This window comes from Uranotaenia lowii, chromosome 2 (assembly GCF_029784155.1).
Source record: "Uranotaenia lowii strain MFRU-FL chromosome 2, ASM2978415v1, whole genome shotgun sequence".
In the NCBI taxonomy this organism is placed as follows: domain Eukaryota; kingdom Metazoa; phylum Arthropoda; class Insecta; order Diptera; family Culicidae; genus Uranotaenia; species Uranotaenia lowii.
Window position 1 is genome coordinate 238,603,552 of NC_073692.1, and position 20,742 is coordinate 238,624,293.

The window sequence follows — 20,742 nt, forward strand, 5'->3', positions numbered from 1 at the left end:
GAAATGGACCCAAACCTGGCTGGAAGAAATTATGAAATTTTGGACGAAGGATCTTTGGTCTCCGAGCAGTCCGGATTTGAACCCCCTCTACTAATGAATGTGTTCAATCGGATGCCTGTGAATCCTCTCACTCAAATATCGATTCTCTTTGAGGTGTATCGTTGTCAAAAACTGTTTTTTTTATAATCCGCATGGTTCGATTTAAGCAAAAATAATTACTAGAAAAAAAGGTTTGATTACTTACCCTCGCAATGGAATCCGTCGCCCCGATAGCCAGGGAAACAGGTGCACGTAAAGCTACCTAAAGTATTTGTACAGTGCGCGAAAACGTCACAGGGTCGGTATTTACACTCGTTTTCGTCTGAAAATAGAAGAAGAAACAAACGGTTAAAGAACAAAGTAATAACGGTCATATAACTGTAGTCGAAAATTGATAAATGGCAATCGAGTGGAATTATGTTACTCAACACAATTGAGACTAGAACAGAGCGATAGACAAAAGCCGAAAAACTAAACCGTAATCGAGTCCGTCTAACTAGCGAACGACCAAAAGTAAGGGTTTGGTTTTTTTTAGCTAGACACCAATCGATAAACCGAGTCAATGGAGATGTGATCCCGGATGATAATCGACGGACGGAATGGAAAATCGGCTTCATCATCGCACCATTATCGTTACGTATAGGTACCTACGAAGGTACACACATGAAGCTTGGCCCAATAAATAAGGCTATTTGGTGGCCTATCGAACAATGTAATTATAGGTTCTCATTGGTTAAGCCTTTTCATATTTTTGAAAGAGAACTTGGGACGGCTTTATAGGGTGGGATCAGAATGAACGGAATATGCTTGATCATTCTGGGAGCGGCGAGCGGTCAAACAGAAGCACGTTCTTTTGAGCTGTTTGTTTTTAAAATTGGATGTTTCAAGTCTAGGTCAAGCCACTAAAGACGAAATCACATAAGAATTTATAATCATAAAACTGAGTTGAACTGTAAAAATCATTAGGAAGCCGAAATGTATCTTAAAATTTTGAATGACCCTCCTTGTTTGGGACAGTCATGCCTAACAAAGGTGGGAACTATTCGGATACCCATCCGGTCTATTGAAGTTTCAACCTCTTTCTCCCTCCAAGTATCATCAATACTAATTAAGATATTAGTTAGAAGTTGGCTCACGTCCGAGCCTTGCGTTAATTCACATCTTCAAAACATATGTGCTCAAGTTCTAAGAACGCAAAACCGCTAGATGAACGTACTTTCCTATTCGTATAAGATCGGCACTCGTCGAAAGAATGAAGAATGTGCCTGAACGGAGTTTAAAAAACCCTCGCAGTTTCGTATTCTTCGCCAATGGCAATGGGTGTGTATTCCTTCCTGTTAGCATAAAGAGACCCGTGGCTAGGAAAGAAAAGATCAACACGGAACGGTTCTTCGGCTGGCTGGCTAGCTAACTTCTACCTTGAAAGCGCCAGGCTGGGAGAAAAGGTGCTGATTATCGCGATTTACGATCGATTGTGGTGGGGTGTATACCGGTACCGGTTCTGAGGTGGATGTTCTGTTCTCGGAGTAGCTCTGCTCTCTAAATACGGTTCCAGAAAATGAGCATAAGGCACCTCTTTAATTTTCCGAGGTAATTGTACCTTCAGCTTGGAGAGGCTCGAATAGTTAAGAAGACGGAGGTGAATGGGGACCGTATGCTGATTGGCTAGGAATTTTGCTAATCACCATTTAGGGGTGGCGGTTTTTTATTTTGTTCAGCTTTTTCTTCGCCTGAAGCAGTCTGGTACCATCGATGATCGATTGAGACGTTAGCTTTCGATTGATACTTTAGCTTTCGGAACGCATATTTGATTTACGAGTTTTGTCCAAATTTGTAACCGAAACAAATCGAGTATGAGTTCAATAACCAAAATAACCGTTAGGAATGAAATTATTTGAATCAGTTGTACAATTATTAATTTGAAAATTGAAGAAATTGAAATTTGAAAGCTTGTTTACGTAAAAAACTCATTCTGAACGCTTGTGTCCTATAGCTTGAAGACGAGATAACAAGAATAGAACCAATCACATTTGTAATCTTATATATAAAAATGGAGGCATTTTCTTTGTAACAACATCACGTATGAATGGTCGGTCGGAATGAAGTGAAATTTGGTATCCGAGGGTTTTTTGGGTCAGAGATGGTTTGTATAATAGTTTCGAGAATCTCACTTTTGATGAAAGGGGGGTCCCCATACAAAATTATCCCTTCACATCTTATATATAAAAATGGAGGCATTTTCTTTGTAACAACATCACGTATGAATGGTCGGTCGGAATGAAGTGAAATTTGGTATCCGAGGGTTTTTTGGGTCATAGATGGTTTGTATAATAGTTTCAAGAATCTCACTTTTGATGAAAGGGGGGTCCCCATACAAAGTTATCTCTTCTTTACATCTTATATATAAAAATGGAGGCATTTTCTTTGTAACAACATCACGTATGAATGGTCGGTCGGAATGAAGTGAAATTTGGTATCCGAGGGGTTTTTGGGTCAGATATGGTTTGTATAATAGTTTCAAGGATCTCACTTTTTATGAAAGGTTTTCCCAATACAAATTCAACTTTATTTGTTACGATTTTCATAAGATTCTATTCGCGAGAACGATGCAGTTAAGGACGTGTAGATAAAATTAATCATTTATTACGATTTATACTTAAGAAGGTAAAACGAAGTTTACCGGGTCAGCTAGTTTGATTTAAATTTAGAGCTGGATAAAAGCTTCAAAGATTTATCCTATATATTCAAAGCGATTGAAAGAATCCAATTACAAGGAAATATTCTACGAACTGAATATCTGAAAATTCGTTGATCAATGAATTTATAAAGAAACGGTATTTTCAAATTTGGTACAAAATCTTAGTTTTGCAGTATTTTTTTTCTTAGTAAGAGAAAGACAGATAAACAGGAAACATGTTGCTTTTATAAACATTGATCATCAATAAATGATTCCTTTGAAATAAATCACTAATATTCAAAACTTTATAATTGCTTTTGTTGATTAGCTTAGCTTAGCTTGATTGACTACTCACATCCATCTTAAATCGTTAAATCCGAAATGCTTTTCTGAGATGAAGATGTTTGATTTGAAACTTGATTGATAAAAATTGGTACTTCTAGCTGATTTGAGTACATATTTCAATGAGGGATTAGCGGAACCGTTCCAAGAGCAATAAATTATTGCATTTTGAATTCCACGATCGCTCAGTAGAATAAATTCAACATCGCCAATGATTGCTACTCCGTGATTGACCGAGACCATGCAGAGGAAAAAAGAATGAGGCTTACTAGCAACAATCTCAATGCACAGAACTGATTATCTCTCTTTACACATCAATAACGGCGCCGGCCACGTTCCAGTAGTAAATAGATAGATAGAAAAAATAGAAGAAAGCATGAAAGAAATAAATTTATGCTTTGGAACCGAAGTCATCTTTGCATCTTAGCGAAAAAAATGTTGAGGAGTTTGGGTTCAAGCATCTGGAAACACTTTTGACAAGTGTATTGATATGACTGTTTGACCTATCCATATAGTTTCTTACAATGCTGCCTTGTAAAATTCCTAGAAATCAATGGTGGTACTTTTATTATATTCTTTATTCACATTAAACGAAACACAAATGGATTTGAAATGTAAAAATTAATTTGAAAATCTGTTTTTTAAATTTTGCAAATTACATTAGTTTTTATAAAAAATAACAGTATTGATTTTTTTAATCCTCATATGTGCAAAAACGAATGCATCATATATTTGATTCTTATCAAGGCCGAATAGTTCAGTTTGAATTTTTTTTATCATATCTTGTTTATCCAATTTCAGAATAGAAACAATATAGTTGTATTTCCTCAGTCCGCAAACAAGATATTTGGAAGCGAATTCCGACATTTTCTTCTTTTTAAGTTTGTCGTCCACATCGAACATTGCCGGTGAAAACCCCCAACCCCGGAATTTGCCCAAAATCGGCTTTCATATACGTTTCGTCGTCCATCACACAGCAGCCATATTTTGTCAGCATCTTCTCGTAGAGCGTTCGTGCCCGAGTTAAGCCGTCGATTGTTGTCGCTCATCGTGGTTTGAGAAGTTTTGTACTTTTTTTGTATGTAGTACATTCTTGTCGTCTTTGCATTCTGGACGTAGCTCTGCGACATGCCGATCTTTTTAGCCAAACCACAGCTTGAGACGTTGGGATTTGCTTTAATCATCCGCTTCACCTTTCCCTCCGTCATTTTGTTCTCCGGTCCCGGTTTTCTTTGAGCTCCTTTGCCATGGGCCAACGTCAATCGCTCCTGGAAACTTAAACACTTTGAAGTTGGTTGAATGGTGAATATTCAACACTTTTCCCAACTGCCGGTGCGACAGGTCAGGAAATTCCAGGTGTTTGGAAAGAATTTGTTCTCTCAACTCGCTTTGGTTCACCTCCATTTTCGTTGAATCGGAAAACACGACTCCGAGTTTGACACCATGTAAACAATACACATCCATGCGAATGTGTGCAAAATTTGGTTGATTTTTATCCAACGGTAAAAAAGATATGCCCTGTTGAATGTGTCGCAACAATTTCGTGTTCGCCCTTTAATCAAATAATGTATGCGTATCTCGAACGAGAAAATCCCAAAAAACAATTAAAATCAACTTACTGGCAACAGATAAAAATGTAGCACGTTCAAAATCTTAATAATAAGAAAAACTGGCACATTCTCTAAATTCGGGTTTTTGCATAAAGTTCAATAAAAAGGAATGATCTCACCCAGCATATATAGGTCCTTCAGCAACACCTTCTCGTAAGCAACCAGGATTATTCTTCTTTCAGACGGATTATCATCCTTTTTCTTTCCAATGACCCAGAGTGTGTCAGATTTTTGAATAAAAATTTACAGTTTGAACTTGCATTTCAGAGCTCTTGAAAATGTTCACCACAACCAGAAAAACACTTCCGTCATCGACGGTCACAGCCTACCGAGCAATTTAATTTCATTTAAACTGGTTGAAGTCTATTTAAATGCTTTTGTTGATGATACTAAAAACGAATGTTTGTATTGTAAAGCTTGTGTAAGCTGATTGTTTCTTTTTGTTTACATATTCAGGTAAAGTCGAGAAACACCTTTAACACTTAACAATTATTTTGTATTAGTTCATATCATCCTACGGTCTTCAAAGGACTAATTTGAAATTACTTCAAACAGTTTTTTACAAAAAATATGAAGGAAAAATTAAACCCAAAGGTTCCAAGAGCTCGATGCAGAGTACAATTCTGACCTAATAACATAAAAATCTCTAAAGAAAGGGATCCCAACTGTTAGTTCGATAAACAAAACTTTTACTGCGTTGCCAGAATCTTGTTCATCTGATCGATAAATGAATCATTCCCCAACAATACAAAACAAGAGGAAGCTAAAGGAACCAAGAAACAGTTATTCAAAATCACGACTTCAATCAACGCCTTTCTATTGGGGGAAAATTCAAGGGACCATAATTTAGAGGAAGAAAATGCTCGAGCCCAGTAAACGCCCTTCGAAAATGCACCTTTTGAAGTTCAACCAGTTAGTGTTGTTAGCTCCAAACCCACAGCCATTGATGCTAGTGGTTGGTGGTAATGAATGCTTCTGCTTGTCAAACAACTCAAGGGTGAGCTTATCCCCAAATACGGCAATGACACGATGCCGCAATCAAGGTTAGAATTACCGACTCGGTTTATTCCAAATAAAGGTGCCGAAAATCACCGAAGGGTTTATTTACTATTTCAGTCGACCTGAACACGATCGAGAAAATTGTAAAAGCCGCCAAAACGGTAACACCATCTTTTGTGGCCATCGCGGAGATCGTCGTGAATGCTCAAAATCAGCACCCATAAACAAGCTGAGGTACTAATTTACCTATTTTCTAGACTTCACGGCACAGCTGAGTCCTCCTCCCCCGCACAGCTGGATGCTTTGAAGCTAGACACAGGGGGTAGGAAGTTGGTGGGTGTTTTAGGTGGATTCAAAACTTTCCCGTTTAGGTCAGATCACGACCGACAGCCGAGGTGTAATTTTCGACACGCGGCACCTTAACCGATTCATTCCAACTACCGGGTACCGAACGGGGGTTCTTAGGGTTTCAGTTGGGGGGTTCCGGGAGAATGCAAGCGCTACCCAGATTAAGACCGACGACGACTTCTTTGGCTCTGCCTAGCTATGCAAATGATTATGGGTTTGTTGGTCGGTTTTGTTTACCTTCCTAGATTCTTGCAGCGGGAAATGAGAAATTATCGAAAGATGTGGGTGACTTTATAAAAAAAAACCTAAAAGCAAAGCAAGAAAGACAGAAGAAAATCCCGAGATCACGTGACGATGGGATTTGATTGTGTATTTACCCATTGCTGCTGCTGCTAATGTGCTACCGAAGTGTTTTCTAAGCCCCCGTCGAACGAATGAACGGTGCCATCGAAGAGTCGTCGAGAGCACTTATTACCGATGATGAAGGAGTATGGTAATAGTTTTTCGTTTCGGTCACTGGGGCTCTATAACGGGATCCCGCGGGAATCGAGATGGACAGCATAATAAATGACCGCGGAATGATCGAAGACAGTTCGGTTCGGTTCCGGGGACTCATGAATCATGAAGATACCGCATGAAGGGAACATTCGATCGTGATTAGACAATCATCGATGCTTGGGGAAGAACAGAACAGTTTTTCGATTGTCTTACGAAAAACGGTTCTTCGGTGAATTACCTACGACGTTTTGATACTTATCTCGTGGACCTTTTCCTCCGAAAGTAGGTGAAACTCATTCTTTGCTGTTCAAAGCCAGTCAAGGTTTTATTTTTGGATAATATTTTGAAAGAACTATATGATTTACGTAAAGGGAATTTTTGAGGTTGGAGATGGTTTCCAAAATACTTTCAAACCGCTCTCATACAAAATTCATAAAAATATGACACAATTTGAACAATTCCCGGAAACTACTGAACCAATCCACGTAAAATTTGGTGTGTAGCCGTTTTCAAGACTGGGAATGGTTTTTATAACACTTCCAAACCCCTCCGAATCAAATTAACATAAATTTTTAGAGACTAATAAGCCGTTAAACGAGAAGTTTGGTGTGTAAACATTTTCAAGACCAAGAATGGCCAAGAAAGGGGGGCTCCTATACAAAATACCAATAAATGTTTTAAAATTGTATAATTACATTGTCAATCGAGCATTGTTTGCTTCGATATATAAGTAAATTTATCATTAAACATCAGTTTTTAATTTTAATATTCATGCAACTAATCCTTAGGAATTTCAGAGTCCATACTTAATTTTAGCAAAAATATTTTCATATAATTGAAAAATATTCAATTTAGGCTTAAAACCTGTTATGGGTATTTTAGAAAAAAAAACAACAAACATTGAAAAAAATCAATTTTATAATGTTTTTCAATTTTCCGCATACAATCTTCAATAAAACAGCTATTTGTTATTTTTTGCCAACTTTTTTTTTTATCTTGATTTACTGTGCACTTTTTTCCTAGCGCCTTTGTCTTTAAGATATTAGCTCTGAAATGTCTTGAAAACATTTTCTTCTTCAAACATGCTTCATAACTTGAAAGCGTCAAGTATTAGTCAAAGTTTACTATAGAAAAATTTAAAATTTAAACTTTCTCGTTTCAAGAGGAAGAGTTTTATTTTGTTCAACAAAATTGTAGAATACGCAAAAATATGAAACTTTGTTCAAAACACCAAAACTTCATCTCTGTTCAGAGCAGATTAATAGAGGTTTTATTTTGAATTTTTTATTTTTATTTTTATTTTTATCTTTATCCTCAAATATTCATAAAAGCCGCTAAAGTAAACCAAAATTGAAATTAGGCAAAATTTTTGTTTGATTTTTTTTTAAATATATTTTTTCTTAAACAAATTACACTGTGACCTCTTTCTATAACCGCAGTTAAGGTGAAGAACGCTAAGTTTCGGCAAAAACCAACAAAAGATTCAGAATTTCACACAAGCAAAATTTCTGTTGATTAGTTTTGTTTAGATCAGCCATGCTACAGATTCAAATGTTTGTTATGTTGAGTTAAAATTCCTGAATCAACTACCAAATTTATTTCCAGAACAAAAAATCTACATTAATTCGAACCTGTAGGATGTCTGACCTAGGAAAACATTTCAACAGAATATTTGCTAGTGTGAAATTCTCTCAGCAATCTGTCTCTGTCGTTGGTTTTGGGCCGTCCATAAAATAAGCCTAAAATCTCTATACAAAAATATGAGTGCGGTTATAGAAAGTGGACACCCAATATTGTGAAAAATGTGTGCTATTGACGCCCTCTTGAAACACAAAATCAAAATAAACAATGCAATTAAACATTGTTTATGTTTGACACATAAAAACATATGCACATTGTTACTTAACATCGGAAAGATGGTGATACGGTCAAAATTTGGTCAATATCAACATGACGTATTTCTTTCAATTTTGCATTTATAAAACCTGAACACCCCTCATTTTGAAGGTGTGTGTGTGTGTAGAATGTTGCTCGTATTTTGATTTTGGAAGTCACTCTTCAGTTTTCGAAATGCCGTCTAAGGAAGAAGAGCAGCGTATCAAAATTTTGCTCACGCTTCGCGAAAATCCGAGCTACTAGCACGCAAAGCTGGCAAAATCGCTAAAAGTTCCCAAATCAACCGTTACAAATGTAATTAAAGTGTTTGGGGAACGTTTGTCGACAGCCAGGAAGTCTGGAGAGTTGCCGGTAGTTTCAAGCGAAACCCTAACCTGTCTCTCCGAGATACCGCAAATAAGCTGGGTGTATCGTCTACAACCGTGCATCGAGCCAAAAAACGAGCCGGACTATCGACTTACAAGAAGGTAGTGACTCCAAATCGCGATGATAAACAAAATACGACGGCCAAAACGAGATCCCGGAAGCTGTACGCGACGATGTTGAAGAAGTTTGACTGAGTGGTAATGGACGACGAAACCTACAAGCAGCTTCCGGGACAGGATTTTATAAGGCAAAAGGAAAGGGAAAGGGAGCAGATATTTTCAAGCACATGAAACTGTCAAAGTTCGCGAAGAAATATCTGGTTTGGCAAGCCATCTGTACCTGTGGCTTGAAAAGCAGCATTTTCATAACTTCCGGGACTGTCAACCAAGAAATTTACATGACAGAGTGTTTGAATAAACGTCTGCTGCCTTTCCTGAAAAAAAACACGGTTTTTCCGTAGGGGAGAGTGGGGATACTTGATCCCCTTTTCTTATTTTCACCATATCTTTTTGCAAAAATTTAGCAACTCGCCGTCTTTGAAATTTTCCGACAGCTTGTAACTTCAAGTTCCTATGCTCCAAAAATTAGAACGATACTTGAACCCGTTGATGAACTAGAAGCATTTTCGTGGGAGTAAAAAAATTGCGATTTTTCTGAAGTTAGGGGAGACTTGATCCCCTATTGAAGGAGACTTGATATTTTATTCAGGAAGCCCTAATGCTTGTATAAAAATCAAACAAAACCCCAAGATAGAATGTCAATTGACTATTTTGGTCATGTTTGTTCTCATTTCACAACTTATAGCAGACATAAGAAGAAAATTCTATATTTTGTCTCAACGCTAATACCATTGCATACTTAAAGGCGCTATTTTTTATAATTAAGAGAAAATTAATTATTTTTGCTCTTTTCTTCAGACGATTGTTTGATAAATATTAGTATTTGGATAAATATTAGTAATTTCGTGATCAGCAATCATAACGATCAATTCAGAAAAATAATATGCCGTTTTTAAGGGGGATCATTTGTACCCAACTCTAGGGGATCAATTATACCCATAATCAACATTTTAGAAAACTTTTTCTGAAAAAAGTTGAGAGTTTTCCATTGCTTTGAAAATATGGCATTATGAAGTTCATTTTACGCTCGAACGATTGATACATTGGAACAAATATTTTTTTCATAATTTTCCCATGTAACGAACATTTTAAAGTGATGAACAAAGATCTTCACGTTACATTTTGTGAAATTTTTCAAACAAAGTTCAATTACTCGAACAATTATTTTGTTAAAACTTTTTAAACTACAAGCATTGTTATTTTGCTCATTTTGGCACATTTTTCTAGAACATTTGATCTTTGTAAGACATTCCAGTTTCAAGATATAGCTAAGGAATCAAGTATCCCCAGGGATCAAGTATCCTCATTCTCCCCTACTGTTTTGGCCGGATTTGGCATCTTGCCATTACGGTCAAAAGGCCATGGAGTGGTACGTCGCCTACAACGTGCAGGTGGTTCCCAAGGACAAGAACCCTCCCAACACGCCAGAGCTCCGCCCAATTGAGAAATACTGGGCTATTGTCAAGCGGAACCTAAAGAAGACCAAAAAAACTGCTAAGGACAAGCATCAGTTCAAGGCAAACTGGCTTTCTGCGGCGAAGAAGGTGGACAAGGTGGCTGTACAAAATCTGATGGCAGGGATTAAGCGTAAGGCCCGGCAATTCGGATTTGGAAAAGCGGAAGCCTAACTGAATATTTTTTCTGAATTTTATAGTAATTAAACTTGAAAAAGAAATTTATTTTATTTTTTAATTAAACTTTTTTTTTTTGTTTCGATTATAGTCGTTTTACCATCTTTGTGGCATTCGCGACTTATTTTTTAAATAAACGATTTCACCGATTTACACGCGTTTTCCTTTGACCAAATTTTGACCGTATCACCCTTTAGCTATTTTATAGAAATGCTATAAATTGGGGTGTTGTTTTAGAAAGTGGTCACAGTGTATATTAGGGAGCAAAATTGGATTTTTTATAATTTTTTTTTTAAGTTTATTTAATTGTTGGTTGGTTCTTTTCAATTTGAGGATTTCAGGAAAGATGAATGAGGATTAGAATGGCCGAAGTTATTTTATTTATTTATTTAATAAGGATTTATGGGAAAAATTTAATGATCGGTTTTTGAAAACCGACGATAAACATTTCGTAGATTGGCCCAAAAACTGACTTGTGCAAAATTTCAGTTCAATCGGATTTGATTTAGGGTTGCTTAAACGCGCTTAAAGTTTCGGTTTTTTTTACCATCAAAAATCACCAAAGGGAGGTCCAAAAAAAAATCGGAAAAATCGAAACTTTAATCGTCGGAATCTGGTGATATCTTCTAAAAAAATGTTCAAAAATTGACTTTTAAATTCAAAAAAATACGTAAGGAGGGACCGAAGCAAATTAATTCTAAGTTTGATCCCAAATGAATAAGAAATACTTGGAACTTCTTTTTTTATTTGAATTTTAACTTCTAGAAGTCATTCATCCCTAAGCCAACCTGGAACGTCGAGATCTGCTGTTATCTCAAAAAATAGTTTTTCGCCAAAAATCTACTTTCTCGAAATACCAGTGGTTTTTCGGAAAACCGAATAAGTCCCAGAAAATTAGTTTTTTGCAAAAAAAAATTTCTCGAGGTATCACCAGATCTCAACGTTCGATGCATTTTTAAATTGTTTGGTATCAAAATTCAAATTACGATTTTGACGAATTTACTTTGGTCCCCCCTGACGTGATTTGGAAATTTTGAAGTCGATTTTTGACAATTTTTTTTGAGAAAACACCAGATTCCGACGTTTTATGCGTTTTTTCGATATCCTTTGGTCTCCCCTTTAGTGATTTTTAGGGTAAAAAAACAGAAACTTATAACTCGTTGAGGCACCTCTAAATCATATCCGATTGAGCTGAAATTTTTCACAGATAAGTTTTTAGGCCAATCTACAAAATGTCTATGGTCGGTTTGCGAAATTCGACTCGACTCATTTGGCTACCACTCCAATGAGGAAAAAAGTGTATAAACCGCGAATAAATTCAATATCTTCCCTCCTGAATGGACGAAATTTATGAACTTATCTTTAGTGAAAATTTCCAGAGAATTGATTAGACATAGTTTCGAAAGCCGCACGAGCTTACGAACGGAGATATAGTGCCCTTTAACCCCTTATTCACCTATGTTTTGTAAACATTCCAGAAAAAAACACTGGTTTGGAGAATTTTTTCTAACAAAAACTATCCAATCTTGTGTAATTTTCCCGAGGAATCGAATGATGATTGTTAGAGCCACCAAACGTTTTGGAAAATGGGTTTACCCTCGATTCCTCAATATTTTTCACTTATTATGGAAAAAGTAAATTCGGCATTGCAAATTTGGAACCAAACTAGAGAATTCGGATTGAGCCACCGCACGAATCAAAACATGGAGTTATGGTTGTTTTACCCTTAATTCCCCTACATTTTTAATACAGTTTAGTAAGAAAAAGAATGTTCGGACTTTAGAATTTTGAGTCAAATGTGACCTATCTTATTTGATTTTTCCTGAGGAATCGAATAAAAGCTATTTGAGTCACCGCACGCATCGAAATAAAGTTATGGCTGTTTTTGCCCTCAATTCCCCTACATTTTTCAATAATTTCAGTATAACGCATATTCGGACTTGAAAAATTTGAACCAAAAGAGAATTATCTTGTGTGTTTTTTTTCCTAGAAATCCGCATCAGAAAATGGTGTTTTCACCTCGATCCCCCAACATTTTTTAATAGTTCAGAAATAGCATGTTCTAACTTAAGGTTGCCAGAATTGCCAGAATTGCCAGGTTGCCGGGCAAAAACCGGGCAAAATTTAGGCTTTTCACCGCTAGGCCGATAAATCAAAGTAACAAACAAAAATTACGGTGATTAATCTCTTCATAAAATTATATATAAATGCATAGAAAAAATGCAAAAAAAAATGAAATTAATATTTTATTAATGTAATTGCAGACTTCCAAAAACTTTTTCGAACACTTAAATATTTAAAGGTTTATAAAAGTAAATTAGCGAAATTATTTGAAACAACCGTTGAAAATTTCCATACTGTTAATCGATTTAGCTCAAATTTATTAAAAAACTTTGATTTTTTTTTTGGTTACTTTGTGAAAATTGTGAAAAATCCGGGCAATATCCGGACTTTTTTCACGATATCCGGGCAACCGGGCCGGACCGGACTTTCTCGAAATTTTGCATCAAATATCCGGGCAAACCCGGATAAAACCGGGCGATCTGGCAAGCTTATACTTGAAAAATTTGAATCAAATGAGACTTATCTTGTCTGATATTTTTCCGAGGAATCAAGGGAAGGCTGTTTGAGCCACCGAACACGAGGAAATAAATTGTTAAATTTGACTGTGCTAGCGATTTAATTAGAACCGTTTATTTTTCACTAAGTGACGCGGAACTCTACAACAATGTTTTCAAACATAGAACAACTTTAGTCTAGAACGGAAATTACCGGCAGTTCTGAAATATTTTTTTTCAATAAGATTGAATTCTACCTTTTATTAATCTTACAAATATCGCTTGATTTTTTCGGCCTCCAGCAACCGTTGAAAATAATCCGAACCATTTGAAGGATGACTAACAATGAGTCACAGAAAGCTCAATGGATCATAACGTTTCCAACGAACTGTTATGACCAAAAATAATCGCACCATTATCCAGGAAGCGATATTTGAATAGAATGTTCATAACATAAAATGTTAAACGATCATTCATTTCACTTTGGCATAGAACGAAGAAGGTTCTCTTTAAAATTTTCAAACAACCCCATCCATCGCTAACTAGCCAGAATAAATGCCGATACATGAGAAAAATCTTCGGCGACCGATGTTCTTCTTAAAGTTTTTTAACTAACTAGCAACATGGGCACATTTCTCAACTGGCCCCTAACAAGATGATGATGTCGGACCTCTGCCGCCGCCGCCGCCGTCGAGGTGATCGTTCACATGCGATTGACTTAGCCCTCTGGAACCTTTGGCTAGCTGGATGGCTGCCTGGTTCTATCAGTAATAGAAATTTCCATGCCAATTCTGGCCATGGCTATTATCTTAAAACATCCAGCACCTCTTTCAGGTTCCCCGCTGCTTTTCTTGAGCGTTGAGCTCACCTCAACCCAATCTTAGTTAAAGCGATAAGTTTAGCTTATACAATGTATTTGGAGCATGTTGTGAGGGCAAGAAACGAGAAAAAGTACACAACGCAACGTGCTGATGCTTACCTGGAACTTGACAATTGCAACCTCCAAAGCCATCATTACAATGGCAGAGACCTTCGAGGCACACTCCATTGGTACAGGCGGTGCCGTCTTTATCACAATCATCTGGAATGGAAGGAAGGAAGAAAATAATTACTGTGCGATAGACGAATCTTACATAATAGTTAAGAAATTTAGATAGAATCTGTGGAGAATGCAATACTTAAGTGTTGAGAACAACAATTAAAATTAAACAAGAATTAGAGGTCTCTAAAATTGTTCGCTCATCTGACTACAACTCTTTGTTACTTTTTACCCGGTTACGTTCTAGGGGTCTCAATTTAGTTTTCCTGACGAAAACCGCTGCATCTCTTGCGTTTCAAGCAATTTATACAAAACTTAAATATGGTTTCAGACAACATTCAGCTATAAGAAAAAAGGCGAAGGAAGCCAAAATCGAAGTTTGACGACCTCAAATATCACCAAAGGAGGGCCAAAGGAAATCGGGAAAATCGAAATTTTAATTTTGATGCCAAATGAATTCGAAATGTCTAAAACGTCGAGATCTGATGTTATTTCGATAACTATTTTTTGGCTAAAATCAACTTTTTCCAAAAATTTAAACATCAATAATGGCGCCAGCTACGCCCTAGAAGTCAATAGACAGGTTAGAAAAAATTAGAAAGGGATAAAAAAAACAACTTTGTGCCTAAGGACCGAGGTCACCTCTGCATCCTTGCAAAAAATTGGTTTGGAATGTTGACTAAAGGAAATAATAAGGAAACACTTTTGACTAGTGTTATGTGATATCCTTTTCTCCTGAAATATTTTTTTATTTATCAAAATATCCTAGCCTGAAAATTATCGTAGTCTTTATGTTCAATTTACAAGTTTTGATTAACGGGTTATTATAAAAAAAAATGAGAATATTTAGCATCAACGTTTTTCGGAGACCAAATATGAATAGATAACTCCGGAGGTTTCATCCCCGATTAGTATGAGTAGCCGACAGCATTCCAAGAAGACAGGAAATGGATCAAGTTTTTAGATTTGATAAGCCCTTTTGGAACATGTCGCGAACGACCTAAACTTCTTGATAGTTGAAGGATTTTATAATTGATATGCACAAATAAACTTTTGAAAAAAAAAAGAACACTTCCGTCATCGACGGTCACAGCCAATCGAGGCTTTTTCGCTGACGTGGTGCTAAAATAGTTCACGAACTTAAAAATTAAAAAAAAAAACAAATTTCAGTACCAAATAACACTAAGTTTTGAACAGCTACGACAAAAAAAAAAGACAACAATGACAAACATGACAAAAATAACAATATCCCTTAAATGAAAAAATGGGTAAAATGACAAAATCGACAAATATGACAAAAACGATAAAAATCATGAAAATCACTGGAATAACAAAAATTAATTTTTTTTATTTTTGCTTTTTTTTAATTTTTTGAAATTTTGTTGTTTTTTTTTTTTTCATTTTTGCCATTTTTGTCATATTTGTGTTTTTGTTATTTTTGACTTTTTTGTCAAATTTGTCAAATTTGTCATTTTTTCCATTTTTGTCATTTTTGTCATTTTTGTCAAATTTGTCATTTTTTCTATTTTTGTCATTTTTGTCATTTTTGTCATTTTTGCCATTTTTGTCTATAATTTCAAAAGATAGTCGATGAAATCATAGTGTCTAACAGCCAAGAGGTTGTTGAAACCTTCTTTTGATTATTACTTTTTGAAGTTTTGAAGTTGTTTTCGTGTTTTTTCTTCATTTCGGTTTGTTTATTTTGTCATTGGTTTTTTCCTATTATTTAGATTTTTGAATTATTTTAGGACCACTTTAGTCAAGAATAAATTGACATGTTTTAGATGCCTTTGTACATTCATATGGGTTACATGAAGTTTGAAGCCTCTTTGACGATTTTTAGGGGGAAAAAAGATGAAACTTTGAGCCCCTTGTGTCAGATTGAGCTGAAATTTCGGACAGGTTAGTTTTGGGCCAATCTTCAAATTGTGTATCATCGGTTTTTGAAATTCAACATGGTCAATTGATTTTGAATGTGTTAACTATAGATGAACCGAATATTTGGCGCCGAATACCGCCCAAAAACCTTTAAGTTGAATACTCGGCTCACCGAATAGTTGAGCTAAGTATTCGGCCAAAAAGGCCGACTATTTATTTTTAAATTGTTTTTACAATAAAAGACTTGTCAAATTTTTCAAATGATTGGGGATAATTTATAAAATATTATTAGTTGTATCCGTGTATCTTTCAGGAGAATGCTGGCAAGTATCGCGTTTTACTTTGGTTATTGTTTATTTCAGATTGTCTGTTGCTTGCCCATAAATCCAATAAAGAATTCGAGATAAGTTAAATCTGTCCGGGATACCCAGATCTTGTTTAAAAATTCCCGGATTTCAACCGATTATTTGCCGAATCAAATAGAAAAAATTTAATTCTCTTTGCAAATTTTTAAATATGTATCTTGTTCAAACACTATTTCCAAAAAAAATCAAACTGACCATAAATTTTTGTTTAATCTCTAGATAAGATTTTAACACTGCTCCTGTGGTTTAATGAAAATTTTAATTTCAAGTTAGTTTCTTGCTTTTTTTTCTCTTGTATGTTCTAGATTAATGCCTAGATGTTATTCAGATTTGCCCTTTTTTTACAGTGTTTTCTAAAATCGTCCTGAATTGACAAAGTCTGTAATTGTATGAACTTTAAGCATAAATAATCGACCTATTCGGCTGAATACTTAGCACAACTATAAGTGAGCCGAATATTTGGCTTGAGGGTTTTTGGGTTTTGGGTTTTTGGTATACGTGAGATAGAAGGTATGGTTTGCTTGTTAAAGATTATCGTTGTTTTTTTAAACTTTTTCAAAGATTTCTTGCTTAAATTTGACATTCATCTAATTCGATATCAAATAAGCAATTTCAAATTGCTTGGCACCTGTTTTGAGGTGTTTTGTCCCATATTTCTCAGGAGCCTAATCTCTTTGCTGATAAGCGGCCTAGAAGCAAAAAGTCGTCTGAAGTTCTTTCAGTTATTGGTGACATTTTGAAATCAGAAGTACCCCTACTTGAACAAGACTTTGTAATACATCATCTGGTTGAAAATAGTCCACCAAAAAACACGAGTGGTATTAAAATAGAAGAAAAAGAAGGAAAATTTGTCATTTAAATTTAATATATAACTTCACTGAATATTCATTTTTATATTTTGTTCATTTCAATATTTCGGTACATTTACGATTTTAAAGATTGTTCATAAACTCGGTTGATGCACAAGCTTATTATAATATTGGATAAGGTTTGACAGATTTTTTTTTGTAGAGAAATGAAAAAAAAAAAAAAGTTTCGCTGACTGAATGTTTGAGTCAAGACCCATCTCTGGGTCGCAATTTAAAAAAAGTTTGACAGAATTTTAAGTGTATTCAAGTTAGATTCTAGATATTGTATATATCATTTAGTTTTTTTTAAACTATTTCAAATTTTGTAAATTTCGGAGGTTTGATGCAAATTAGTCAGTTATAATAGTTAAACAGAGAGAATACTGCAAAATAAAAAAAATGGATTTTCTCAATTCAAATCGTGATTAAATTTATGTCTAAAACGATAGTTTCTGAGATATAACGTTTCAAAGAAATAAAATAATAGAATGATCCAAGCAAGACCTACAGTTTGATTTTTTTTTTAAAAGATTTTTATAATAATATTTAGACTAAAACTGAAATTTGATTTGAATTAAGGATGTTGTGAATTAATTACAAATTAGTTTTGATTTTGAAGTATTGTTTCTGTTTAAATATAATCACTGACTTATTCTCATCAAACTGCTGAAATGGCAATATTTTAAAATGTAAAATATCATAAAAAAAACTAGAGGTCAACTGAAACCTAATTTAAATTCTTCAGGACTTAAAATTTTGTTACACCTTATTTAATGGTTTTTGGAATATTTGTTCGCGAATAGATCCTTGTACAAAATATGAGCCATACAACTTTTCTCGCACGGTAGGTTATTTTGACCCTTTACAATTTTTTTTCGGAAGTTTACGGACGCTCTATATGGTACATCCGTGTACAGAAGGACAACCACATTGCCAACTGGCAATGCCCGGTTACCATTTGAATGAAATTTGAAATTATATACACATATTTATCGGTTATAAAAAATTGTAAGTTTGAAAAAGTTCAGCTCATGACTATTTCTTAATAACCAGTGCTTAAAGCAGCATAGAATATTCTCTCAGATCACCAAACAATAATTACTTAAAAGTGAACTGAGCCCCCAGCAAAGTTGTCACGTGTCAAAGAATGCCGAAAAAAATCGGTGTTTTTGTGAAAATTTTTTTGACTTTTTTTTCTGTGATTTCACCTGGAAATTCTGTGACGGTTTTCTGTGATGAAAAAACCATTGATTTCATCAAAAACTCATGAGAAAATGTGTTTCATTTTACTTGAGAAAAGTTAAAAAAAAAATAACAATCTTTTCATGACTTTCCAATACAATGTTAGAAACAAAATTAATGTTGACATAAAAAAACGGAATTTTTTAAATACGTACAAAAATCTAAAAATCTGTGAATATTTTCAAAATTCTGTGTTCTGTGAAACAGATTCTGTGATGAAAATTTGTTCAAAATTCTGTAAAATTATAGACTTTTCTGTGATTTCGGTAACCTTGCCCGGGTCTTTGTCTACAGTGGTTTGAATAGAAGACGGCTTATTATTTAAACTATGAATTTTGTACATATCTGTTAGAGCAAGTTCATTGGTGTTGGGAAAAAGTGGTAGAAATTTTGTCTTTTTTTGCGCATTTTGAAAATTTAGCCATGCAAAAACAATTTCAAGATCTGTGGCCTTCAAGTTTTTTAACAACACGTGTTGTAGTTTCGTATGCTGTGATGCAAAAATAGCAATATTTCTATCACATACGGCTGAAATAGAAACAGTGCTGTAGAAAATACAACGCCCAAAGATCTTGAAAACATTATTGCATGGTAAAATTTTCAAAATGTCAAAATTTCTACCACTTTTCCCCAACACCAGTGAACTTGCTCTTAAGAAACAATAGAAATAAAAAGATTTTCATCCAGGACTGTTAAAACGACACTCTAGAACTGATCAGTTTTTGTTTGTCTGGGATTTCAGAGAGGATCCATAAAAAATTAATCAAAAATTAAAATTTCATGAATTTATTAGGGGTCCTTGGCGGATTTTTTTCTGGATAAGCCTGAAATTTGTCTTAGCCGTCAAACTTCCAACAGTGCAAATTGACACTCCGAACTGGAAAAAGGATTACGAGTAGATAAATTTGTGTGATCGATACTTACTTGTACATTTTAACTTATGATTAAGTTCATCGGAGCCCATGTAGCAGTCCGATGTGCCGTCGCAGAGCTTGGACAGCTCGTACAGCTGTAGATAGTCGGTCGACTCGTTGACCTGGCAGCCGAAGTAGCCATCTTCTAGGTTCAGAAAAAACACTTCGTGCCGCAGACCGAAGATGCCGACGTTCCTCCGGGATGCAGAAAACTGGGCGTTTGTCTGGAAAAAAGTGTGGGAAATAGAGAGAAAGGTTGGATTAAGTCTTCAGGAATTTACAATCACTACTGAGCTTAATGCACGTGTCGTAAAACTATATGTGCCGCAATCAACACATCATTGTGCTGTCATTATCGAGTATAAAATTCCACCGCCTACTAGAAATGCCTCTATCAATAATAAAAGGCAGCTGTGTGCTAAATTGAGTTGTTGATGAAATTGGTCTTTCATTTCATAAACAATTATTGTTCGAACTAACTTGAAACATTCCTAATGGATCATCGTAAAATCTCCGAGGCCATCATAATCTGCTGTTTGATTAAGTAGGTCTCTCTAGTGGCAGTGCCTCGTTTGTAGGCGGACGGAAATGAAATGAATGATAAGTACGAACATCTTTCATCGCTGAGCTGCTGCAGGCTGCAATCGAGATCAGCGCTGCTCAATCAGATCGAAATGATTCATTAAAAGCGCGTGCGTGGTCCACCTAACGAAACCTATCCGGTCGGTCAACTAATTAAAGTGGTTTACAGTTAGATTCGGATTAAGCCTCATCTTGTTTTGAGTCCACGCCGCTGGGTCGTAATCCGTTTGTTGGCTCGGGTCTGACCTCCAGCCGAGGCGGTTAAATCGATAAGATACATACCAATAGTCTCGATCCACTTGGTCAGACAGATTGGATGAATCGGAGCAACTTTATGGCTGCGGAAGAGAGTTGTTGCGTTCGTAATCCGATATAGGCCTCGTGGGTATCGGGAATTAATTCAATTTTGTGTGATGGGCTGACACAGACTCAGACCCGATGCGGATGGGAGAGGAAATTGATCAGCTGATCGTTCGGCAACGACTTTGTTTTCAGGTGATTCGAAAATCAATCAATTGTTGAACCAGTTTCAATGAACAACAAGGCAGGTTATAATGAGAGTTGCTTCCCGAAAGAAAGGTTAGCATTAGACATCTGCAAAAACTGACTTAAGGCAATTCAGAGCTGAAAAGACAACTTTTCAACACTGAAATCAGTATAGAAAAATGCTATTTTTTGACACCTTTTTTGGCTTGGAAAAAAAATGAGTCAAATACGTGATCTGAAATGATTAGTAATTGGCATGGTTGTCCTCATGCGGTTATTTGCTGAGATATGTTTCTTGTAGGTTG

The 20,742-nt window shown here is 35.5% G+C and overlaps 1 protein-coding gene across 18 annotated transcripts in view; it reads right to left on the minus strand.

The window, feature by feature from the left end:
• The window catches only part of LOC129743777 (uncharacterized), a 405,430-nt gene that overhangs the window by 139,357 nt on the left and 245,331 nt on the right, over nucleotides 1-20,742 (minus strand). For all 18 annotated transcript variants that reach the window (XM_055735956.1, XM_055735951.1, XM_055735942.1 and 15 more), the window contains exons 3-5: nucleotides 19,380-19,593; nucleotides 14,063-14,164; nucleotides 245-361 (exon numbers count right to left, since the gene is read on the minus strand). In XM_055735956.1, coding sequence (XP_055591931.1) covers nucleotides 245-361; nucleotides 14,063-14,164; nucleotides 19,380-19,593 — 433 coding nt within the window. The remainder of the gene's footprint in view (nucleotides 1-244; nucleotides 362-14,062; nucleotides 14,165-19,379; nucleotides 19,594-20,742) is intronic.